Below are 23,631 nucleotides of genomic sequence, written 5' to 3'. Positions count from 1 at the left end.
CTTACAAACTGATCTAATCTTTACTGAAACTATGTAAAGTATATGAGCAAATGGAGGCGCAGAGAGATCCAGGAACCTGCCAAGGTCACAGAGTTAAGTCGAGGTGGGGCTGGGATGAGACAAGGTGGTGTGACCCCACACTGGGCAGGGTGGGGGCGCTGGGCTCGGGACAGCCCTGCGGGAGCCAGCCACCAACCTGCTGCCACACCACGCCCTCTGCCGGCTGGGCTTCTGGCCGACCGCTCCATCGCAGACCCCTGCACACACGCTGCCGCGTTTTTATTTCCGCAAAACGAACAAGACTGCTCCACACACGGCCACCCGCCGGCACGCACCACGTTCCAACACCGGCACGTACTGGTCACGCCGAGTCCGCTCAAAACCCATCCTGAGGGCGGCGGGGCTGCGCAGCGCCGCGGGAGGAAGGGTCCCTCCCCACTCCAGACCGCCTGGTAACTATGGCAACGGCGGCGGAGAGCCGGCGCCGCGGCAGAAAGGCGGAGCTTGCGAGTCCAAGCGGGGCGGGCATCCGCGGTCCGAGCCGCTGCGGCCCCTCCCGTCCCCTCCTGGGTTGGGTCACCGCACCCCTTCTCAAGCCCCTACTCCCCATCTCTCCAAGATTCCTTCCCACTCAATCGACGCCTAGTTGGGGGTTGCCCCCTGAGTGCGCACAGAACCGGGAGGTCCCCACATCTGCCTCCGGCCAGGTTTTTGCAGTGTGTCCCTCTGGGGCAAAGGTCGGTCCATCCTCTGATAAAAGGGTCCCCGCTAAGAAAAGAAAAACCCGTGGGGCTTTAGTGGACCTCAGAGGTACTGGGAGGCCTCTACAGCTCTTTGTGGATTCTGCCTGCATACACAGTTAGGGTGCACACATTCCCAAGGTCTGCCCACACAGATCGGTGTACCTGGGTTGGGGACACACATGTGCATATACACTGGTCTTTAGATACTGCAGTGGAAACCCTGACTTCTCTGCCATCCTCACTGGGCAGAGAAAGGGTGCGGGGGCTGCGGGGTGGGTGCTGGGAGCCTAGGGCTCAGATAGGGACAAGAGCTTGGCCCAGGTCCCCACAGCAGGAATGCAGTTGGATCAGTGCTATCCTGGTGGCTTCCTGAAGGAGGAGGGAAATGCAGGAGTAGGGAACACTTGAGCATGAGCAGCTGGGGAGAGCTTTCAGGGGGAGGGCTGCCTGAGTAAGGGCTGGGGCAGGGCAGTGGGAAGGCGAGGCTGGCTGGAGCTAAGGCCTGATGGATGAGGCTAGGGTAGGGGGGACAGGGGATCAGCCTAGGCCAGCGGGGGAGGGAGGCTGCTGCCGCCCCCTACAAAGCACACACAGGTCTCTTTGTCCAGCTCAGCTCCGGATGCCTGAGGCGGAGTCTGGGCCAGAGGGAGGGGGCTGCACCAGGGAGGCGGACAGATGGAGATGCCTCGCGGGGTCCCGGAGCGGGCGGCACCGTCTGTCAGCAGGAACTCCTCATTCGTGTTTACCCAGCTTCCTGGCGTCTCTGTGTGCATGCAGCCACGCACGCGCGCGCGCACGCACACACACACACACACACACTTACACCGGCTGCCTGGGGTGGCACCGTCTGTAGGCCTGACCCCCTTCCCGGTGCCTGAGTGTTGGACCTGGCCTCACCTCTTCACTGAACGCAGACACCTAGATCCGTGCACAACCAGGGCCCCACAGAGAGATACACAGAGAAAGAGACAGGTGCAAAAATAGAAACCTCCATGTGCGTGCGGAGGGGCACCTGCAGCGACAGGCACCTGTGGAAACAGACGCACGCAAGCAGAGCCAGTGGGAGTGCACGCAGAGACGCGGAAACACACATGTGCAGACATGCAGAGCAACACGGATGCTGACGGGGCGAGTCCCCTGGAGACGCCTGTGGGGCCAGGGCTGGGAGCCGCAGACGTGCGGAGATGCACGCGGGGACCTGGTGGGCAGCGAGGCTGCTGGCTCCCCGGCACGCCCGGCACGCCGGCTCTCTAAGGGAGCCAAGGCCGCTTCAGGCCCTGTCCCTGAGGCAGCCCCATCCTTAGCAAGGTCAGGGTCAGGACACCCCTGGGGAAGCGGGAAGGGCCCCTCAGACCTGTGGGCTCCCACCCTTTCCAGAGCCGCCCCCCTCCAGGCTGCCAGGCAGTCAGGGAGGCCTGGGGAGCCTTGGGCTCCCTTCGCAGCTTTCAGTCTTCATTTTCAGCTTTTTCTAAGAGAAAACTCCCACCTCTTCCAGCACTCAGATTTCATCAAACTTGGCATCTTAAAAGCCTGTTTTGTTTTTGAATCTGAGCTGTTTGGGGCCTGTCGCCGAGAACAGCCAAGCAGGCGAGGCCTCCCCCTCCCAATCCCCTCTTCCCCAGGACTTCCCTGGTGCCTCCCAGGGCTCTGCTCAACCTGGCTGGTGAGGCCTCCCAGTCGCAGGCCACCAGGTGACCCCGGGGGCTGGCCCCAGGCCTGCACCCTCCACATTCCAGCGTCTGGGGTCTGACCCACGCTGAACCCTCCTCCCAGGGTCCCCACCTCAGTCCTACTCCAGGACCATTCTCTTGGTTCCTTTACCCCGGCTAGGTTCCGGCCTGGGGCCCTCCAGAACCCTGAGAACCTCCCTCTTGCTCTTCAGGTCCCTGCAGCCCAGCTGCCACCCCCATGGCTTGACGCCAGCGTGCTCACCAAGGTCAACCACGACTCCATGGAGCTAAGTCCAGAGGCCACGTCTCAGCGGTCATCTTGCCCGACCTCTCGACAGCACCCCTCCCTGTTCCTTCAGATTCTTTTCTCTTGACTTCCAGGGACTCATCCCTATAGGAAGACCTAGAGTCTGGGGCTCCATCCGGGCCCTCTTCCTGTCCTCTGGCTCCCTAAGACTTGCCATTTCTCTCCCCTCTATCTCCAGCTGTCCCTCAGAGTGCCAGGCAAAATCTGAACAAAGGCCGCCTTGACACCCCTCCCCAGGATGCCTACATACACCTACTACAACAGATTTCTAAGTGGACTCATCAACTTACCCCTCAAACGGGTCCTCCTCTCATACCTGAACCTTAGCAAATAGCACTGCCATCTACCTGGCCCGGAGCCAGCAACCCCGAGTCACCCGCCTCCCCAGTCCCACAGGCAAGCTTTCTAAACTGCATGGAATCCAGTCTCCCTTCCTCCTCTACCCACTGCCTGGGTCTGGGCCACTGCCACCTCTTGCCTGGGCCGCTGCCCTGACTTCTCACTGGTCTTCTGGTACCCGCCTCTGCACCCTCAGGGACCTTTCTGAAACACACTTTATCAGGCGTTCCCCTGATAAAAATCCTCTCTCCCCTGGCAACCAGAGGCAGGGGACACCTCATCAGGGGTGGAGGATGTGCACACAGAAGGGCATTTAAAACCTCCAAGCTGGCTAGCTGTTCCCAGAGCTGCTGGTTCCGCTGCGGTCCTGAGGCTGGGGCAAGGGGGCCACAAACACAGCAGGGCCCTGTAAGTACCTGCGACTGCAAGGGTGGGAGGGGCAGGCTGGGCACAGGGAAGGCATCCAGTGTCTGTGGCTAACAGAAGAGGCAGGCTTACTGCCCACCCCACAGCAGGAACCATTCAGAAAGGGATCCACTTGGGCCCCAAGATAGACCAGAAGTTAGATCAGAACTAGAAAAAAGTGGGGGACCCCAGGTTTCTTCTTCCCTAGATCTTTAAGACGTTCCTGGCAATGCCCACCTATCGACACCTCTCCCACTCCTACGTCTGGGGCTCAGATCTCTCCAGGGAATGGCTGCAGCCTCGTATCTGTGTGGTCCTGAATGTGACTACGGTCACAGCAGGGCTGGAGGGACAGGTCACAGATCCCACAGTCACGGGGCCAGAAGCACTTAGGTCACGCCTCAGCTGCGAGGGAAGGGGCAGAAGCTGGCCTGGGTTCTAGGTGCTAGGTTCTAGGGGCCCTTTCTATGTCTTCTGTGGATGCAAATCAGGGAGGAGATGGGCAGGCAACAGGAAAGGGGCATGGCCGTCCTCTGCCTGTGACAGCCCTTTACCCAAATGCCCCACCCCCTCATCAGCCCTGGGCCAGGGACAGGGAGGAGGGTGGGCACTGACATCCTGGGGAAACATCCACCCACCCTGAAAACACCAGCTTCTGTACTGGCCGTGCTTCATGTGCGGCCAGCCCGGGATGGCAGGACAGGGTTGTATGCTGTTCATCAGTCATCTTCAAAGGGGCTTGGCATGGGGCTCAAGAGGGCCTCATCATCCCACAGTCCCCAGGCCAGGGTCAAAACCACTGCCGAGCCTGGGGTCCAGGCCCAGCACTGACTGCCCGCCTCCCGCCACCAGCCACTACCCCACAGGCCTGACAGCAGGCCTCCCCCAGAGCCTGTCCCCAACGAAGAGGGCAAGACCAGGCGTACCATGCGGGCACCTGGATTCCTGGGCCTCTGTGGCCTGAGTGGTGTGGTCCTGGTCAGTCACCAGCAGACAGCAAGGCCAGGTGGGAACAGGTGAGAGGGAGCCGGGGCTCAGTGTGGGGAGGAGACGAAGAGGAGAGAGTCCCAAGGCCTGGGTGGGGTCCCTCCCTGGTTCCCCTCCCCCTGGCCTGCCGAAGGATAGTTTCTCAGGCTCCACATCCATCTCTGTCTAGCTGCCCTGGCTGGCCACCAGCCTTGAGCAGGGATCCTGCGGGGTCCTGGAGGCAATGAGTCCCTCACCTCCGGCCTCCTGCAGCACCAGACTGACTGCATACACTCGGCCCAGGCTGCTTGCTGCACACCCCTTGCCCCGCTGTACACAACAGCCCATAAGGCGCACAGCACCTACTGTTCCGCCCGCACCCCATACAAACACTGTCTGATGCACACACGGCATGACGCACACCACCTGCTGTATACACCACACCACACACACTGCCTGATGCACGTATGCACAAGCACGCGCACACAGTTGGATGCACAGCCCCTGTTTTCTATACAACCCGTAAGGCACACACAGCCCGTAAGAGTGTAACACCACATCACACACCTCATGCACACAGCCTTCCAGACAGCACACGGGGCACACATGCCACAACACGGGTGCGTGTTGTCTGCTGTATCCATGACCACAAGCAAATGCTGCCTCTTGCACTCTGCGTCCGCCGAGCCAAGCCCTCCAAGGCAAATCAGAAATGGCTCATCTCTGCTCCTTGGCCTTTCTCCTCCTCCTTCCCCCTCTTCCCCTTCCCCTTCTCCTAGACCCTTCCAGAACCTGCCCAAGTCACCAGGGCCCAGCCCACACCTCTGTTGTCTGGCATCCTCCAGGGCTTTCCTGATCACGGTACCTCCTGGTCGGAACCCACTGGCCCAGGCAGATCCTGAGCCTCCAGACTGAGCTCCAAGACCCTCCTGGCTCTCCCACCTCCTGGAAGGAAAGGCCGGGAAGCAAGGCCTGCCTCCCCTCCCCCTCGACTCCCCCACCCTCGCGAGGGAAAATGTCAGATTCCCTGTCTCAGTGGCGGCAGCAGGCGGGTTGGAGGGGGAGTGATTCAGCCTCAAGAGTGCGGAGTGAGAAGAGCTTTTCCTGCCATTACGCGGCGAGGGAGAGGCTGGCGCGCTAATGGCTTCAATTACCACTCAGACAGGAACGCTGGGCAGCTCACCCCCAGCCAGCTTGTGCCGGGCACCCCCACCCTGTAACCAGCCCGGGCCGAGGAGGTGGGGAGGCAGCCGGCTGGGCATCACAGGGCAGTTGGGACTCCCTGGGAGTGGCAGTCTTGCCCAAGGAGCTAGCTGGGTGCAAAGGCCACGGAGTGGGAGTGGTGTGGGGTGCTTCCAATGTGAGAGGAGCTGGGCCTGGCACAGAGCAAGGCAGGGCAGGGAGCCCGGCATGGACATGCAGGCCTGGGACACAGCAACCTCTCAGCGGAGCCGCGTCACCCAGGGAGCCCCAGGCCACTCCCCTGAAGTGCCCAGCGTGTGCTGAGCTGCACGTAAGGAACTCAACTTGGAGTCCTGGTCCCCAAGCTGGCTTTCTCCTCTCCCCAGCCCTCCTCCCAGGAATGGCCCTGGCTCTCTTCTGACCCAAGCCCACAGCTGTAGTCAAACCACCCTTTCACCCCACTCCTACATACCCAGCCTCTCTGGCCAGCAGGGGAGGCCTGGCACGGTTTGAGGGAGCTGCTTTCCTCAGGCCCCGCCCTCTGGCACCTTTGCGACCTCCTACTCCACTCCTTTCTGCCAAGCCCAGAGCCAGTCGAGGTTACGCAGACCAACATGGCAAGTCAGCATTTCACCTTCCAGGTGCTGTGTTTCAGGAGCAGGAGGGGGCTCACTCGGGCCCACAGCTCCATCCCAACTGGGCCAGGAGCAGGCTTGGTGTCTCCCCAATCTCACCAGACACCTCTCACACCCAGAAGCATGAACACACCCCAGTCCCCTGCTAGAGAAACCCTCCTCTAAGAAGGCCCCTCCAGAACTAGCGTGTAGGGACTTTGTGGGGACTTTTCCTCCAAAACTAAGAAGAAGTCTCTCTTCCCTTTAATGTGAGGACCTGAGAGATGCCCTCTGGGGTGGGAGCCACAGTCTGGCCCTTCGGCTACCTCCCAAATGCCAGGGCAGGGCAGATGGCTCCTGCTGGGGCAGCAAGCAACAGGAGGGAGGGCAGTGCTGAAATACCTGTCCTGAGGTCATGAGTGGGGAAACTGAGGTCAGGGGTGGCAGGGAGGAGCTCGAGAGCACACAACCGTCAGGGATCCTGGTGCAGGGCCTGTCCTCTGGGCCCCCGCCCTTAGGGGAGTGGACAGTGTGGGCTGCGTCACCCAGAGGCCAGGCAGCACAGACACCACGTACAGGGAGCTGACGTGTGGGCCTTAGGATGTGCAGCTCTCAGCTCTACAGCAGCTACCATTCATGCTGGAATCCAGCAAAGTGCTTGACTGCATCCTATTTAATCCTCCCAACCAGTGGCAGGCATCATGTCCCGATTTACAGATGGAGCAAGATGAGGCTCAGAGGCACGTTACTCACCCAAGGTCACAAGGAAAGAGAATAAGCGGTCCAGAGCCCTGATCCTAACCACTGCCCCTCTTAAGCTGGAGGGCCCTGCCCTGCCTCGCAGGAGACACACAGGCACAAAGGAGTTACTGAATGGATATGAATGTGAACGCATAAAGCCACAGTGTAAAAACGGCTAACACAAGAAGATGTTCAACTGTTCTTGTAATCAAAAAAATGCAAATTAAATTGAGATGCCATTTTTCGCCTATTAACTTGGCAAAGATTTTTTTAATGGTAATTCCCACTGCTGGTGAGGATGTGCAGAAAAGAGGCCTTCTCATGCCCTGTCTGATGGGTGTGTAAACTGACACAGCCTTCTGAAAATATTGAAAAGGCTAAACATCGCATGTGGCCCTTTGACCAAGCAATTCCACTTCTCTGCATCTAGGAAATAATCAGGAAAGTGAACACATCTGTAAGGAAGCACGCAGTCCCTTATTTATACAACCAAGATACGGGAAACATGTGTGTCCAACAATAAGGGAACGGCTGAATAGCTTAGGGTACTTGCACATGACACTCCCCCACAGCCATTAAAAACAACGATGCAGAAAAATACTTGACGGTGAAGAAGATGTTCATATTTTTTTTTAAAAAAGCAGTCTACAAATCATTGGGGAGAATGTAATCTTGTTTTTGTTATATATATAATGCATGCACAGAAAATGGACTATAAGGAAATAACCAAATGTTAATAGTAGTGGTAAGGTAAACAGGTGATTTTTAATTTTTCTTATGTGCTATTTTATACTTACCAAAATTTCCACAGTGAACAGGTATTGGTATTGCAATTTTTTTTTTAAAGCAACAGTCCAAGCCATATTTTGAAAATACGTGTAGACATAGTCAGACTGAAGCCTTCATCGTGGCAGGTGGGGGTGGGCGGCGATGATGTCACTCCCTGCCTGGGGATTCCTATGTCCCCAGGAAAGTGTTTCGCAGCCTGGTTGGTCCTGTGTGATCTGCCCTCCAACCTCTCCAGGCTCATGTTGAACCACCTACTCTTCCCCACTTTACTGTGTGTCTTCCAGCCACCCTCCACCCCAAAGCCAAATGGAACCACTCAAGAGTTCACTGAAAGCTCCACGGTCTCCTGCCTCTGGGCCTTGGTGTGAGCTGATGCTATTTCCCCACCAAGGCCCCCATCCCAACTCCCACTAGTCTTCAGGACTCAGACAACAGCTCCCTCCTCCCCTGAACCCCTGCGCATCCCCCACCCCCGGCAGTCCCCTGGGCCTCTCCTGCAGAACGCAGAACATACTGGAGACTGAAGTCGCAAGGGCAGGACCAGGTCAGATAACTCTCAGGACACAAGGCGTCATTAGGGCATGTTTGTGAATGAATGGAGGAGCCACCAAGTGAGAGAGGTAGTTAAAGTCCACATACAGAGCCCCAGCCCCCAGCCCAGGGCCCTTGCTCATAACAGCGACTGGGAACACACTTCTCTGAAGCCCCTCCCTCAAGCCAGGTTCCACAAGAAAATCACATTCACTCCCACGAATCATGTACCCCAAGTGATACATAGCTACCACCTCACACCTCAGGTCAGGCCCCAGACCCCAGCCAAGCAACACCCCGGCTCAGCACAACACAAAGACACCACGCATATGCCAAAAACCCAGCGATCATCGCTGTCCACCGCTGACCTTCTCCAACCCCAGGATAGCCGGTTCTGTCCTCCAAACACGCCGCAGTCCACGGCGGGGCCGGGGCCGGCCGGCCGGCTCATCCCCTACATGAGTCTCCCCACCCCTCGATGCCGCATCCCTTCCCAGCAGGTACCTTCGAGCACTGAGAGCTTGGCACTGGTGTTGATCTCCCCCAGACTGTTGGTGGCCGTGCACTCATAGATGGCTTCGTCTCGCTGCACCCGCAGCGGCTGGATCCGCAGCACAGACCCTGCCCCGTCATCAAACTCAATGACCTGCCGGAGGAGAGACACTCGGTCACAGCCTGCTCGGGACAGACACTGGGGCCTGCTCAGGCTCAGCCTTTCTCTTGCCGAGAAAAAGCCCCCAGGGAGGGAGATCAAGAGGAGGTGATATAGGACCAGACCTCAAAACAGGCAGACCCAGAGCCCTGCCTGCCCCTTCCCACACGAGGCTGTACCTCAAAGCGCTGGGAGCTGACTTTCTTCCCCTTCTTCATCCATGTGATGCGCGGCTTGGGTTCCCCCGTGGCTTGGCACACAAAGGAGGCCACCCCTCCTGACAATCCAGTCTGGTCCTCGGGGACCTTGACGAAGACAGGTTTGCCTGGAGAGAGAGGAACGTCAAGTCACCATGGGATGGTCACTGCAGACTTGGCCTGTGTCACAGCGGGCAGGCGTGGGGGAGGGGAAGAAAGGTCTATAAAGGAAACCATGGTAGTGATGCCCAGCCCTTACGCAGTGCTTCTTATGTGTCAGGCGCTCTTCAAAGAGCTGGGAGCAACTCAGGTGGGTTTCATTTTTGCTTACAGAGAACTCAAGGTACACGGAGATGATGGGATCTGCCCAACACGACAGCCGCTTAGTGGCAGAGCCAAGGTTTGAGCCCAGGCAACTGAGCCTGTACTTTAACTGCTACACTCGTCTGTCTCCCATCCCCCCAACAATTCCAAGCTCCAGGACAAAGGCATGCCGAGAGCTGCTGGGAGCGGCCCAGCCTCTCTCGAAGACATGACTGCTCTCCACCCAGGGGATGGTACCACCACCTACCCCGAGGCTCAAGCCAGAAACCATGACTCCTCCTCTCCCCGGCCCCCACGCACCATCAGTCCCGGAGGCCTAGACATTCCACCTCCTAATCCAGAGACACCCTATCTCTGGATGTCTTCCCAGGTGAATGCTTTCCTGTAAATCTACCCTCCCCACCCAGCTCCCACTGACTGGGTGATTGCCTTCTGACAGCCTGGACGTCTCCCCAAAGTTCCACTGAGAAGCAGCCAGAGGGGGAGAAGGGAATGGGCTTGGACACTGTACGTTCACGCCCACCCATGCTCCTCTGATATACAACAGGGTCAACCTGGAATCCCACCACCCAGGGTCATGAGATGCGGGAAACCCAGCCTTCATTAAGATGTAGCAACGCCTCGTTAATCCCGACAGCGGATCCATTTCCTATTAATCAGGCCAATGAACAGCTCCAGGAAGGCTGATACCGTGAGAAGTGACCTTTCAGACCACCTGCTCGGTGCTGATGAGGCCAGGCCTGGCCTGGTCTCTGGCACAAAAACATGTTTGTGCAATGATGATAATCCCACTCTGTACCCGGTACTTTATCTCATTTAGTCCTCCACTGCTTGTGGTCCCCAGTTTAGAGGCACAGAGAGGTCAAGTCACTAGCTCAAGGTCACACAGCCAATGAGCAGCACATCTGAGATTTGAGTTCAAGCCTGTTTGACTCCAAAACACTTGGCAGAAACAGTTCACCTTGGTGTAGTTGGAAGCTTTGTCACGAGCAGAATCAGGGGGGTGGCAGGGGCCAAAGCCAGACCAAAGAACTGAGGAGTAAGTTGGGGGTGAAGAAGTGGAGAGCAGAGAACAGTGACCGTTTAAAGGAGACTGGCTGTGATGGGGAAGAGAAAGAAAAGATGGCACTTGGAGGCGGTGAAGACTGGAGAGAGGTTTTTCCATTCTCGTTTCTTTCTTTCCTAAGGTGTGACAGTACTTTCAAAAAATAGTTTTATTTATTGGCGGTGCTGGGTCTTCACTGCCGCCCAGGCTTTTCCCTAGCTGCAGAGAGCGGGGCCTACTCTCCAGCGGTGGCGCGTGGGCTTCTCCTGTGGCGGCTTCCCTCGCTGCAGGGCACGGGCTCTAGGGCGAGCGGACTTCAGCAGTCGAGGCTCGCGGGCTCGGCAGGTGCAGGTCTTGGGCTCTAGAGCGCAGGCTCAACAGCTGTGGTGCGTGGGCTCGGTTGCTCTGCGGCATGTGGGATCTTCTCGGATCAGAGATTGAAACTGGGTCTCCTTCATGGGCAGGCAGATTCTTTACCACTGAGCCACCAGGGAAGCCCAAAAGATGGTATTTAAATGCTGATGGGAAGGAGCCAGCAGGGAGAGAAGGTGCTGATCCAGTACAGAGAAGAGGGACAACAGATGGAGCAGTGTCTCTGAGGACGGGAGGGTCTGGGGACCAACCACTAGGCTCAGGAGTGACAGCTGCAGTGCAGAGCTGGGAGGGCTCAGCCTTGCAGGGAGCAGGGAGGGGTCCATCTTACCTGGTGCCCCAGGGTCCAGCGGGCTCTGGAGGTTTTGGGTAATGGGTTGTGTAATTATTAAGAAAGGTCACTAACTATCTCTAAGCCTCATCTGCTAGGAAGTGCTAGAGGCAGTGGTCTGTGCAGACAAAACGTGATGTCTGTAGGCTGCTCCCACAGCTGGACTTCGCCTGTGGGCAGCTATCACCCTCTTTAGCACCAGTAGTATTATCATCCCCATTTTAGAGATGGGGATATGGAGGCTCAGCAGGTCAAACAACATCCAGATCAACACTGATCTGGTGTAAAGCCAGGATTTGAGCCAGCATTCCAAACCCTAAGCACAGCTCAGGGCTTCCCTGGAGGAGGGAGACTTGGGGACCTACCTGACTTGCACTTGGGAGTACCCAGAGGGGGTCGAGGGCAGCGCTGTTGGGGTAACACGCAAACCTGCTGGGGGCCAGAGTGGCACAGGGACACCAGAAAGGTTCAGAGAGCCTCAGGTTGCTTCATTCTTGCCCCGACTGCCCTCTGGAGGCTCCGGACACTCCCGGTCTGCAGAGCCTATCTTTGTACGCTGGTCCTTTCAGTCAGGTCTTATCAAATAGGACCCCTCCTCCCACATTCAGGGGTGGGGAAGAGTCTCCTACCCACCCCTCTGCATACTGAACACCCCTCCCCACACCTCCAGACTGCAGCTCCCCTCTCCTGCTCTGCCACCACTTTATTTTTTTTTTCACACTGTCTGATTTTATATTTTTTTTTTTTACTTATTTTTTTTTTTAGTTTTTTATTTTTTAAATTTTAAAATCTTTAATTCTTACATGCGTTCCCAAACATGAACCCCCCCTCCCACCTCCCTCCCCATAACATCTCTCTGGGTCATCCCCATGCACCAGCCCCAAGCATGCTGCATCCTGCGTCAGACATAGATTGGCGATTCAATTCTTACATGATAGTATACATGTTAGAATGTCATTCTCCCAAATCATCCCACCCTCTCCCTCTCCCTCTGAGTCCAAAAGTCCGTTATACACATCTGTGTCTCTTTCCCTGTCTTGCATACAGGGTCGTCATTGCCATCTTCCTAAATTCCATATATATGTGTTAGTATACTGTATTGGTGTTTTTCTTTCTGGCTTACTTCACTCTGTATAATCGGCTCCAGTTCTGCCACCACTTTAGTCCAGACAACACCTTCCCTCGACTGGACACTGCGCCAACCTAACCAGCTGCGTCCCTGCCTCCAGCCTTGTCCTCTCCAGCCTAGTGTCTATTCAGGAGCGAAGTGGCAGCCTCTTTCCTGATCAAAACCCTCTAGAAGCCTCCCATGGCTTCTGAAACAAGACTTAAACTGTCGTGGTGGATAGAGCCCTGCCAGGTCTGACCCCAGCCCTTCATACCCCCCGGAGCCCTGGCTTCCCATCCTCTGGATGAGCAATGCTCATCCTGCACCTCAGGGCCTTTGCATAAGCTGTTCCTCCTGCCACAAACCTCTTAGACCACCTCTTTACCCACTGTCTCCTATCCACCTTTCTGATCTCAGTTTGGACATCATTTCCTCAGAAAGCCTTCCTTGCCCCTCCGCTGTCGCCCCCAGCTCGACTGGCGTGGTCTGTGTTTGGGGCCCTCTGGTGACCCCCCTCTGCCTCACAGCCGTGCTCATGGTTTGTTATGTCCCGTGTGAGGTTACTGCTTTTGCTCACGGTTTGTTATGTACACGTGTGAGGTTATTACTTTTTCCACATTGTGGAGGAGTATTTGATTCATGGCTGTTTCCCGACAGAGAACAATAACCCTGGGCAGGGCAGTAACCTGCCTGCCTTGATTCCCTCCCTGTCCCAGCGCCAACCCCATTCCTGGCACAGGGCAGTGGGGGGCACAAGGGAGGTGACCTGACGACCATGAGGGAAGGCCTGCGGAGGAGGATGGAGGCCTCGGGCCCCTCACACACCACACTGGGGAGCCCTCAACACCTGCTGGGGAGAGCAGCCGGGGTGGAACCCCCCTGGTTCCTGCCTCAACCTGCCAGCTGCAGAAACCAGAGGCTGGAACCTGCTGAACCAGACGGCTGGGTGAGTGTGCCTGGGGGTGGGGCCTCTTTGCCAAACAAAGAACCGGGAGCTGGGGAGGCAGCCAGGTACAGGTCACGAGAGAAAGGGGAAGGCCTGAGTACAGTGGAGGCTGGAAGGTGCCCAAGGCCTGGGGCTGTCGAGGAGGCAGAACCTCCTGGGGAGGCTGGAGAGGGGCCAGGGCCCTGCCCAGCCCACCCACCCACCAGGCCCTGGCAAAGACTGGCAATGTGCAGTCCAGGGGGCAGGTCTCTCCCCTTCATCAGACCAGACCCTCACTTCTCTCAGCCCACTCACCCCCACAGGAGGGCACCTCTCATCCCACAGCTCTGCGAAGCCCTCGCCTCTTTCACCAGCTGGACTTCTGGGGGCACAAATTCTGTCTCCCCGCTGCCTTTCCCACACTCACTCCTGCTACCCTCTCCAGGCTCACCTTTCTCGACTCTTTCAAAACAAAAACAAAAAAAAGTCCCTGCCACGGGCCAAGCACTGTGCGGGACACAGCTCAGGTCCTGTGGCGATGCCATCCCACCCAAGTCCATGGGCACCCCCCTTGCCTGTGCATGTGCCCAGCCCCTCTCATGCACCCTACTCTAAAGCCTATGAGAGCCTGCTCTGCGCCCCTCAGCCTTTGGGCTACAGTCACTGGTCAGGTCTCCAGGCAGGCAGGTACCCTCAGTGACTCAACCACTCTGCCCAGTATTGACCAGAGCTGGCGTCCAGGGAGGGTCTGAACAGAACTTCCAAGGACACATGCCTGGAGGCCACCTCCCCTCCATAACCACCCCTCCCTGACCACATGGAAGTCACGGCTGCACAGGCCTTTGGGCAGCAACTCCCAGGGGCATATGCCCCGGACACTCTCAGGTAGCTGAGCCCATGCCAAGTGGGAGGGAGTAGCCTAGGAGAAGAAACAAGTGGGCTGCCCTGGGGGGCCATGGGTCCCAGGGCCCAGCCAAACTGAGCTGCCTAAGGCTACTTTCCAGGGAGACGACTGCTATTTTGTACCTTCCCTGCAGCCCCTTGTACACAGGCACACAGACACGCAGCAGCCAGGGGCTGTAAGGGAGGGCAGGGAGGCAGGTTTCCCCGGCCCTGAAGAGCCTAATGAGCTGGGGACTCATTAACACTGGCTCCTGTGACCACTTCTGGCATCCCCAGGAGGGAGGTTCGCTCAGAGACAGCCCTGGGCTCCCAGGGGACACACAGCTAGCTCCAGGTCATGGCCTGGGATGGAGGGAGCACGTATGAAGTGTCAGATGCCTTGAACATGTGACCTCAGTTAACCTTTCCAGGTAGAAGTGACTATCCTCATTGTGCAATAGGAAAACAGTCCCTGAGAGGGAAAGCAACCTGCCGGAAGTTCCACTGAGGGCAGAGTCTAGACGGGCCACCAGGTCTGGCCGCCCCAAGGATGGGGTGGTGGGGTGGGGACGGCACCGCTGAACCACGTGCAGCAAGCACGCTACCTGGCCCGTTCCAGCTCCACGGGCCGGGTCAGGGCTGCGATGACAGATACATCCCCAGTTACTTAGGACTTTACCTACCCACCTATACTTCTAGCCTTTAGGCATTCTGCTCTGCTGCTGCTGAGTCGCTTCAGTCGTGTCGACTCTGTGCGACCCCATAGATGGCAGCCCACCAGGCTCCCCCGTCCCTGGGATTCTCCAGGCAAGAACACTGGAGTGGGTTGCCATTTCCTTCTCCAATGCGTGAAAGTGAAATCGCTCAGTTGTGTCCGACTCTTCACGACCCCATGGACCACAGCCCACCAGGCTCCTCCGTCCATGGGATTTTCCAGGCAAGAGTACTGGAGTAGGTGGCCATTGCCTTCTCCACATCCTGCTCTGGGCTCCTATGATTTCAAGTAACTGGTCTGCCCCACGCTGTCTGGGAACAAAAGGGAGATGGTCCTCACGGTGGTCCTCTCATGGGCTCCAGGGAGAAGCCCGTTCCTGCGTCTTCCCCTGTCTCATCTCATTAGGCAACACCCCCCTCAACCTTTAGCAAATGCCCACTCACCCTTCAGGGCCCTGGTTTTCCAGGAAGCCTCCTACCCCCTCCCATGACGCTTAGGTCACTACCTCTGGGGGTGCCAGCACCGCCCCCAGCACAGCGCACGCTGTAGTAACCCCACCGCAGGTTCCAGATGCAGGCCTGTGTGGATTCTTCCCACTGAGCACGTGACAAGCACATAGCAGATCAGCAGAAACCTCTTCATGCTTAGGACCACCTCTGCCCCCACAAGCTGCCCTCTTCAGAAACACAAGCCCCAGCTGGGGGAGTCCCCGAGCCCCATGCCCAGGTCCCCGCCAGAGCTGACTCGGCATTGACTCGAGGCCTCTGGGCTAACTCTTGGCAGCTGCCTCTCCGCCCCTCTTCCCTGCACTTCCCTCAGAGGCCAGGGCCCCCATTCATTTGTCTCGTTAAGAGGCCTATAGAAACACATTTGTCCGCTCCGCGCTCCACTGCTCCGGTCGTCAATTCTCTGGGGCGCCTGCCCTACCTTTTGCAGCAGCTCTGTCCACGTTGCCTGCTTGCCCTGGCTAGAAGTCTCCCAGGCCCAACCTAAGGCTGGCCAAGGTGTGGGGGCAGGGACAAATCCAAACGTCTGTGCCTCCTGGGGTCAGGTCATCACAGCCCCAGCCCAGGTCCCTCTTCCGCTCTCTGCCTGTGAGCAGAACCCAACTTGCCTGTTTTGGCATCTCCAGCTGGTTCCTACCTTCAAGACCATGGTCTTTGGGCTCTGGTCCTTAAGAGACCAGCATGGAGGTTCTTAGACTCTGCTCTGTTCCACTCTGCTCCTACTAGGGGTTCAGGCCTGACCCCACCCTTCCAATTCAATGACTCATCTACCAAACTCCAGGCCCTGAGCTGGACAATGGTCTGACCCCCTGGGACTTGCAGACCTGACGCAGAGTCACATGTGCCCAGGGGAACAGCACATGACCAAGGCTCCTGGAGGAGGTGATGGCTCCAGGTGAGTGGAAATCGTCAGGGGAGGGGACGGGGAAGAGGGTTTCTATCAGAGGAAACAGGAGAGCACGGGAGCAACTGAGAAGTCAGCACGGGGGGTGGGGTGGTGAAGGATGGGGCAGGTGAAGGATGAGGCTGGCAGAGGCTCAGAGACGCAGGGCCTGGACCCCAAGGCTCCAACTGAAAGGCAACAGAGAGCGAGGGATTTTCAACTGAGAGACAGCGTGGTCAGGTTTTCATTTTGCACCATGACTCCCACCATGGAACAGAGACAGGAAGCCACCAGGAGGTTGTGGCCTGCAAAAGCCCCAGAGAGCGCTGAGCCTGGCTTGGATGAGGCCCTGGAGGGAGAGGTGGATGCATTCCAAAGACATTCAGGAGGGAGAAACAGCAGAACCTAGTGATAGATTAGATGTGGGTATGAGAGTGGGAGGAGGCCCAGGTTTCTCACTTGGGTGGCTGGGTGGGTGGGAAAGCCATTCACAGGAGAGAGAACACAGAAAGATGGGCAGGTCTGGGGGAATGAGGGTGTGGGTACAGGTTCCAGCATGTTGGGTCTGAGCAGGAGAGGAGGCAGTTTCGCTCCCAGGTGTATTGTCTCTGACAGCCAGCAGCGTGGTCCTCCCTCTACTCTCAAGCTCCCATTTGAAGGCCCTAAGAGTGTCCAGAGTGAGGGTCGGGGAGCGAGGCCAGCAAGTCAGTGTCCAGGGGCTGACTCTGATGAGCCCTGGCCTCCTTGCCATCTCAGAGTCACACCCAGTGACTTCTGCCCCGGGCTGTCCCTGCAGGCTCCAGCTCTCTCCAGCACCCCCCACCCTGCCCTGCTCCAGCTAGCCTGGCCCTCTAATCACCAGCACCTTAAGGCTCTCATTACCCCACGCCCCGCACCCCAAGAGGAATACCCTGTCTCCCCCTTGCCCTAGGAGCCCCACCCAGCTCAGCCTGGAGGACAAAGGGCGGAGCTCTCCAGTTCCACCCCCTCCAGGGTCTGGTCCTGAATAATTAATGAGCCCTTAGGAGAAAGGGCTTGGGTGGGGCAAGGAGAGAGCTCTGCACCCAGATACTTGGGAGAGGGGGTGGGGGGAACCTATGGCCTGCTGACCCCCGGGCTGACCCCCAGGTTGGCCCTGGGCCAGCTCTGGGCTCCGGACAGGATGGGAACAGCCTCGTTCCCCGGGGACCTTGGCTCCGACCTCGCCCCTCCTCCTCCGTGTGCAGATTGGCTAAATCTGCCCTGTGCCCCGCCTCCCGCCAGTAACCAAGCAGTGGTAACCATAGTGATGGGGCGGGCTGCGGCCAGTCCTGTAGTGCCAGGCAGGGGGAAGGGCGGCAGGAAAGGGACCAAAGTTCCGAGTTGGATCTGGGCAGGGGACAATCCCACCTCCCCCAACACACAAGGAGGGGCGCTGGAGCCCAGCTTCCTGTGGCCAAGTGCAATCTTCCCCCACTCTAAGGGCTGAGGGGCTGGGGGAGGGGAGGCCCCTCTGCCTTGATGCAGGGAAGGGAAGGAAGGGCTCAGTGTCTACAAGGGCCTAGACCACAGGAAGGGCTATGGAGGCTGCCTTCTCACCCTTCCCTGGACCTGTGCACACACCTGGTGTCCCATTCACACATCCACACATGTTCCTTGTATGCAGCCCCCTGATTCCCACACCATCCCCTGATGCAACCCACACTGTGCCTTCTGCACAGGTCCACAGCAGTGGACACAGTACCCGCCTGAGCACATCGTCTGTGACCACACAAATCCTGGGCACGTCTCACCTTCAGCCCATAAACAGGGTCACACTCACACACGCCCCACCCTGCAGCACTGTAAGAGACAGGTGGGTATTCCACAGGGTGCTCCTTGGAGGCGGGTGCTCTAAGGGGGAGGCCTCTCTGGGACAGAAGGTCTGGAGGTGTATTAGCCATCGGTCTCTCCTGGTGACTGATCCCATCCCCCCTCCCGGAGTCCTACTAGGAAGAATGCATCCTTTCCATCTGGGAGGCCCCACACCTTGAGGGGCCAGACTTACTGTCACCATGAGCACCTGCCACCAAACCAAGCATCACAAGTGCAGGGACGAGGGGCACCATCGTCCTTCCTGGGGCTGGCTCAGGGGTCATCCGGGGCTCTAGCACAGCGGCCAACCACAGCCTGGGACAATCAACCTGTGACGGAGGGAAGGGCAGAGTTAACTGGCTGGTATCCATCCATGTCCCACTGTCCACCCGCCACCTCCTGGCCCCCACTTACCACCAAGACCACCTAGTTCAACAAACACCCCCACTCTGGAGTGTGCAATGACCATCTAGACCTTCCAAATCTTGTGCAAACCCAGACTCCTCACCGATTCCCTGGAGACCCCAAGGATAACCCACCAGTCATTTGCAGGGAGAGTACAAGACGCCCTCAGCTCATCCTCTAAATCTGAGTAGGGGGCAGGGGCTTCTGAGAGCAGAGGATGTACAGGGATGTTCCATTCCGGACCTAGAGTTTCCAACCCGCCTCCATAAGGGGACTGGGACAGGGAAACGGGGTCCAAGAGACACCGACACACAGAGGGAGACGGAGACCGAGACAGAGCAGTTAGCAGACCCACAGAGGCCAGGAACTCCAGAGTTCTGAGGCCTCCTGTTGCCCCTCCTCTGCCCAGCAGAGCCTATATGCTGGGCACAGGCCTCAGAGCACAGCCCTGGCGGCTACAGACAGGATCCAGGTATCAGAGGCTGGGAGCCAAAGCCGCAACCCGTCTGGGCTCGCCAGGACGCGCTCTGGACGAGTTGCAGCCGCCCTGCCTGGCCACCCTCATCCTACCCAATTCCCATGGCACCAGCCTTCTCTACAAGAAAATCACAGGGAGACCCTAGTGGCCAGGACTGGGGGTGCTGGACCCTGAGAGTCAACCCCACACCTCCTCTGCCCTACCCCAGTGGCCCAGAGCAGATCAACTGACGGGGTGCAAGCTCCAGATGGCGACTCGCTCACAACTGCCCTCCGGGCTAAGCCAGGAACCCAGGCAGGGGAAGACCATACGGGATGGTCTGAATGCCTCCAGACCTTTGCTTACAGGGCTCCTCGGTTGAGTGTGCTCTTTCCCTCTCCACACACACCCTATCTGGCCCCTACGCAGAGCACTCAGCATGGTCACACTAGACAGTACAGACACACTGCTATCACTCCCCGGCCCTGAGGGCGAGCTCCTGAGGGTCTCTCTCCCACGGCTCCCATTCAGGGGGCTTCAGGAGATCTGCTCCAGTACCCACCAGCTCGACTCACACCTTGCTCTGGGACAGGGGCTGGTGTACAAAGTCCCTCATTAATGCCCTGGGCACAGAGTGATGGTGGACATACCTCAGGGCTCCACGGCGGCTCCTACAGACTCGGGTGGGAGAGGGGACCAGACCCAGCTGACCCACAGGGTGAGAGACTCTGCAAGGAGGGCTGGGAACAGGGAGAGACCGGACTCAAAGATGGCTCTGCTCTGCCCTGGAACTTGGACCCCAGTCTCAACCGGGACAAAGTTCTGAAGAGCAGAGGGCAGAAAGTGAGCAAAGGTGCTGGGACAAAGCAGGAGGACTGCGCAATGAGGTAGGGGCTAACCACAAAGGGGAAGGGGGGGACTGTCTCTTGTCCCAAGATCGTACCGGAAGTCTGAGATGGACTGAGCAGGAAAAGCAAGAGCACTGAAGCAGCCTCGTGGGCATCCAGCCCCGTTTACCCCGAACCTGGGGTTCTGCTCAATGATCAGAGTTCAGGTAGCTGAGACCAGGAGAGAGGGCGTCCCCACCAGGATGCCTTGTATGGCCAGGCTGGGATGGAGGTCACGCATCACTAGGGCCCTGCCTGTCCGGGCGTGGTCCCCACAGCACTGTCGTGCCGCACGGTGACCAGTGATAGAGTCCAACCTCCCAGCAGACACCAGGTGGTGAACTGCCGGGCCGGGCTGTCATGGGGTGTGGGCCCTTGATAACACCATCCTGCATCCTTGGTGCACGCATCAGTGACGTGCTGCACCACAGGACAGAGGCAGAGGGGACCAGTGCAGACACCATGGGGTGCAACAACACGACATTCACAGAGGTTTCCCTCCCAGGTATTGTACAAGCCGTCCAGGTGTGAACCTGTCCCCCTCCAGCACCCGTGCAGACACACAGATCTCTCTGGCATGGATGCAGGGGTGACACCGTGGAGGTTCAGCACAGCACAGCCGTCATGGAGTGTAACTCCCCGGTATAACGGCCACTGAGCCACAGTCCCCTGTAGCTGCCTTGGCATAGCAGTGCATCTCCCAGGCAGAGACATCATGGAGGTGTAGCCATCCCGGCCAGATGCCATGTGAGTGTGGACAGACATCACAGGTGCGCAGCTGCCTGATGGACATTACCGAGGTACATTATCTCAGAGAAATAACACCAGTTATCAGTATCAGGGGGTGTCAGTCCCCAGCACAGCCACAGCGTCACTTGGTCATGTCTGCTTCTTCTCTGACCCCATGGGCCGCAGCCTACCAGGTTCTTCTGTCCGCGGGACTTCCCAGGCTAGAATACTGGAGCGGGTTGCCGTCCTTCTCCAGGGGATCTTCCTGATGCAGGGATTGAACCTGAGTCTCCAGCACTGCAGGCAGATTCTTTACTGCTGAGTCACCAGAAAAGCCCAGCACAGCCATCGTGGGGCTGCTACTCCAGAGCAGATATCGTGTGGTACCCTCTTGGATGAGATTCTGCCCATAGGTGTCAGAGAAACTGGGCCTCTGGTGAGCCCACTGCCACTGTAACAAAGACAACTGGCCCTGATGAGGGGACTCCTGGCTTGCCCTGTGTATCTGGGTCTGGAGTGCCAAGGACACTGCTCCGATGCAGAAAGAGGATAGACAGAGGTGAAGACGTTGAAAAGATGACAGTCCCTCCTAGACAGCTTCTCCCAGCAGTTCCACGGACATGGGGACACCCAGAGTGATGGGGAAGCATGGGGACACAAAATACAGACACGTTCTCAGGGAATTACTCTGGCCAGCACATAGCTGTCCCGGCTAGGGCTTCTCCCTCACCAGCTCCCGGTATGAGCAAGCTGCCTCCGCCCCGACTCGGCACAGAGCCCACCCCAGTGTCAGGCGGTGCAGGCCGCTCCCAGCTCCAGGGCCCTGCGCTGAAGTCCCATCAGAGTCCCAGGCCCCGGGTCTAGACACTGGCCCTGCCCCCAGCTCCAGGGTGCCCAGGGTCACCTGGGAGGAGACGGCAGGAGGGGAGCAGGGAGGCGGACTGACGCCCGCCTGGCTGGGGTGGCTGAGAACCTTCTGAATTCAGTGCAGTGGCGCTAAGAGCAGAGTGCCCACTTCTGCCCATGGCTGGGCAAGTCTGGACTCTCAACGGCCGAGATGGAAACACAGCCTGAGCGCCTGCACACTCGGCTCGTCTCTGGATTGCACTGCGGACCATCGGTTCTACCAACTGACACACTTGGGCAGGAAAACAATTCCGTACTGAATGCTATTGTACAGTATCACTGGATGCCATTTTTCTACACTCAGAATGGTTTTCATATATCCTTTTCCTTCACTACATCAGCGTAAAGCTGCCAACTGCCCTTTCTTGGGAAGAACTGTCCTTTATTCTGAAATTTTGTCCTTGGTGTTAAAATGTCCTTTCTTACAGGAAGTGATGGGGGATAGCAGATACCAGTTATTTTTTAATAATGTCCTTACTTTGGCAAAATAAAAATGGCTAACCCCATGTCTGGCCTCCAAGTCCTTCTGGAAATTGTACTGGTTTGTGAAATTGAAGAGCCTGGGGATCTCTGCTGTGAGGAAAAAGAAAGGAGCAGGAACCACACCAAGCCACAGGATTCGAACACAAACATCTCGGACAGGCCTGTAAACAGCCAGGCCACCTCCATGCAGCCAGCCACCCGTGCCGGCCTCAATGGGGGCTGCCCCCGGGAGACCATGTGACACCGGCCATAGCGGCGGAGCGTGGGGGGGTTCCCTGGCTGGAGAACAGCTGGGATCATTCCGAGGCCTCCTCATGAATATGCAAACACAGATTGATTTGTTTCCCTTGGGCACGTGTTATTATTCACAAATATTAATTAGTCTCCAAATACCACCTGTTCCTACAGCTTCCTCCCCACTTCCTCCCTGGGCCAGGACCCTGGCTCCCAGGGGGGCCTGGGGCCCCAGAATGGACGTTAGTAGAAAGAGGGGTATGCAGGGCCCCAGGGAGCGGCTGGCCAAGGGGAGAGGCCAGCGCCTGGGCAGGAGGAATGTGAGGGCGGGCAGCGCCGCGAGCTGTTCATCTTCTCACCGGCGGGCAGCTAACCGAGCCCTTTTGTCACGTCCCGGACACTTCACCGCGTGGCACTGCAGCAGCGGCCGCGGAGGCGGAAACAGGCCTTGTTACTCTTGAGAAGGGAAAACCAACGTGTTTCCAACTCTCACCAAACCAACCACCAGATTAAGACGGGAATAAATCAGTCTCAGCCGTACTGTGACCTCGGCCCGGAGAAAGGAGGCAGCCGGCAGCAGGCCGCCTTTGCTCCTCCAGCTAGTTGGTCAGGGTCTAGGAGCACAGCCAGAATCAGCCCCCCTTCCCCAGGAAGCTGGGATCCTGACCCCCTGGCTGCTGCTGCTAAGTCACTTCAGTCTTGTCCGACTCTGTGCGACCCCATAGACGGCAGCCCACCGGGCTCCCCCGTCCCTGGGATTCTCCAAGCAAGAACACTGGAGTGGGTTGCCATTTCCTCCTCCAATGCATGAAAGCGAAAAGTGAAAGTGAAGTCGCTCAGTCCTGTCAGACTCTTCTCGACCCCATGAACTGCAGCCCACCAGGCTCCTCCGTCCATGGGATTTTCCAGGCAAGAGTACTGGAGTGGGGTGCCCTTGCCTTCTCCGGGCAGCCCTCAGCAATTCAGGCTCCTCTGTGAGCAGACAGCGAGCCTATGAAGACTGTCCCAGAGTCACTGGGGGAGGCACGAGCTCCAGCAGAGGCTTAGCTCTGGGGGCAGGAGACCAAGGGGCCAGCAGAGGCACCTTCCTAGCTATAACTCCTAGGCCACCAGACCTCTGGCCTCCTTCCTCTGGGGAGTGGAGCCTCCTCTCGGTTAAAGTTCACCAACGTGGTGCCTCCAGGCCTCTGCACTCATTGTTCTCTCTACTGGAAGAAAGGCCTTCCCCTGGCCCAGCCGCCTACTCACCCACCAGAACTCAGTTCCAGTGGCCGAACAATGCGGATCTTCCTTGAGTGGCCCTCCTCAGTTTTCCAGATTTGTACACACAGAGAAGGCAGCAAAAAGTGGCACAGACCTGTGCTTCTCAATCCAGGGCGATCTTGCCCCACGATGGGACATCAGGCAACGTCTAGAGACAGTTGTCTGATGGGGGAGGGGGTAAGTGCTACTGGCATAGTAGGAAGAAAG

General features: G+C 57.8%; 1 protein-coding gene across 5 annotated transcripts in view; it reads right to left on the bottom strand.

Annotated features, from left to right (window-relative positions):
• The window catches only part of PTPRF (protein tyrosine phosphatase receptor type F), an 84,438-nt gene that overhangs the window by 51,890 nt on the left and 8,917 nt on the right, over window positions 1–23,631 (bottom strand). For all 5 annotated transcript variants that reach the window (XM_069588938.1, XM_069588940.1, XM_069588936.1 and 2 more), the window contains 3 exons: window positions 18,254–18,389; window positions 9,119–9,264; window positions 8,792–8,933 (listed from right to left, as the gene is read on the bottom strand). In XM_069588938.1, coding sequence (XP_069445039.1) covers window positions 8,792–8,933; window positions 9,119–9,264; window positions 18,254–18,344 — 379 coding nt within the window. In that variant the 5' untranslated portion in view covers window positions 18,345–18,389. The remainder of the gene's footprint in view (window positions 1–8,791; window positions 8,934–9,118; window positions 9,265–18,253; window positions 18,390–23,631) is intronic.

This window comes from Ovis canadensis, chromosome 1, assembly GCF_042477335.2.
Source record: "Ovis canadensis isolate MfBH-ARS-UI-01 breed Bighorn chromosome 1, ARS-UI_OviCan_v2, whole genome shotgun sequence".
Classification (NCBI taxonomy): Eukaryota; Metazoa; Chordata; class Mammalia; order Artiodactyla; family Bovidae; genus Ovis; species Ovis canadensis.
This window is presented reverse-complemented; position numbering and strand designations above follow the sequence as displayed.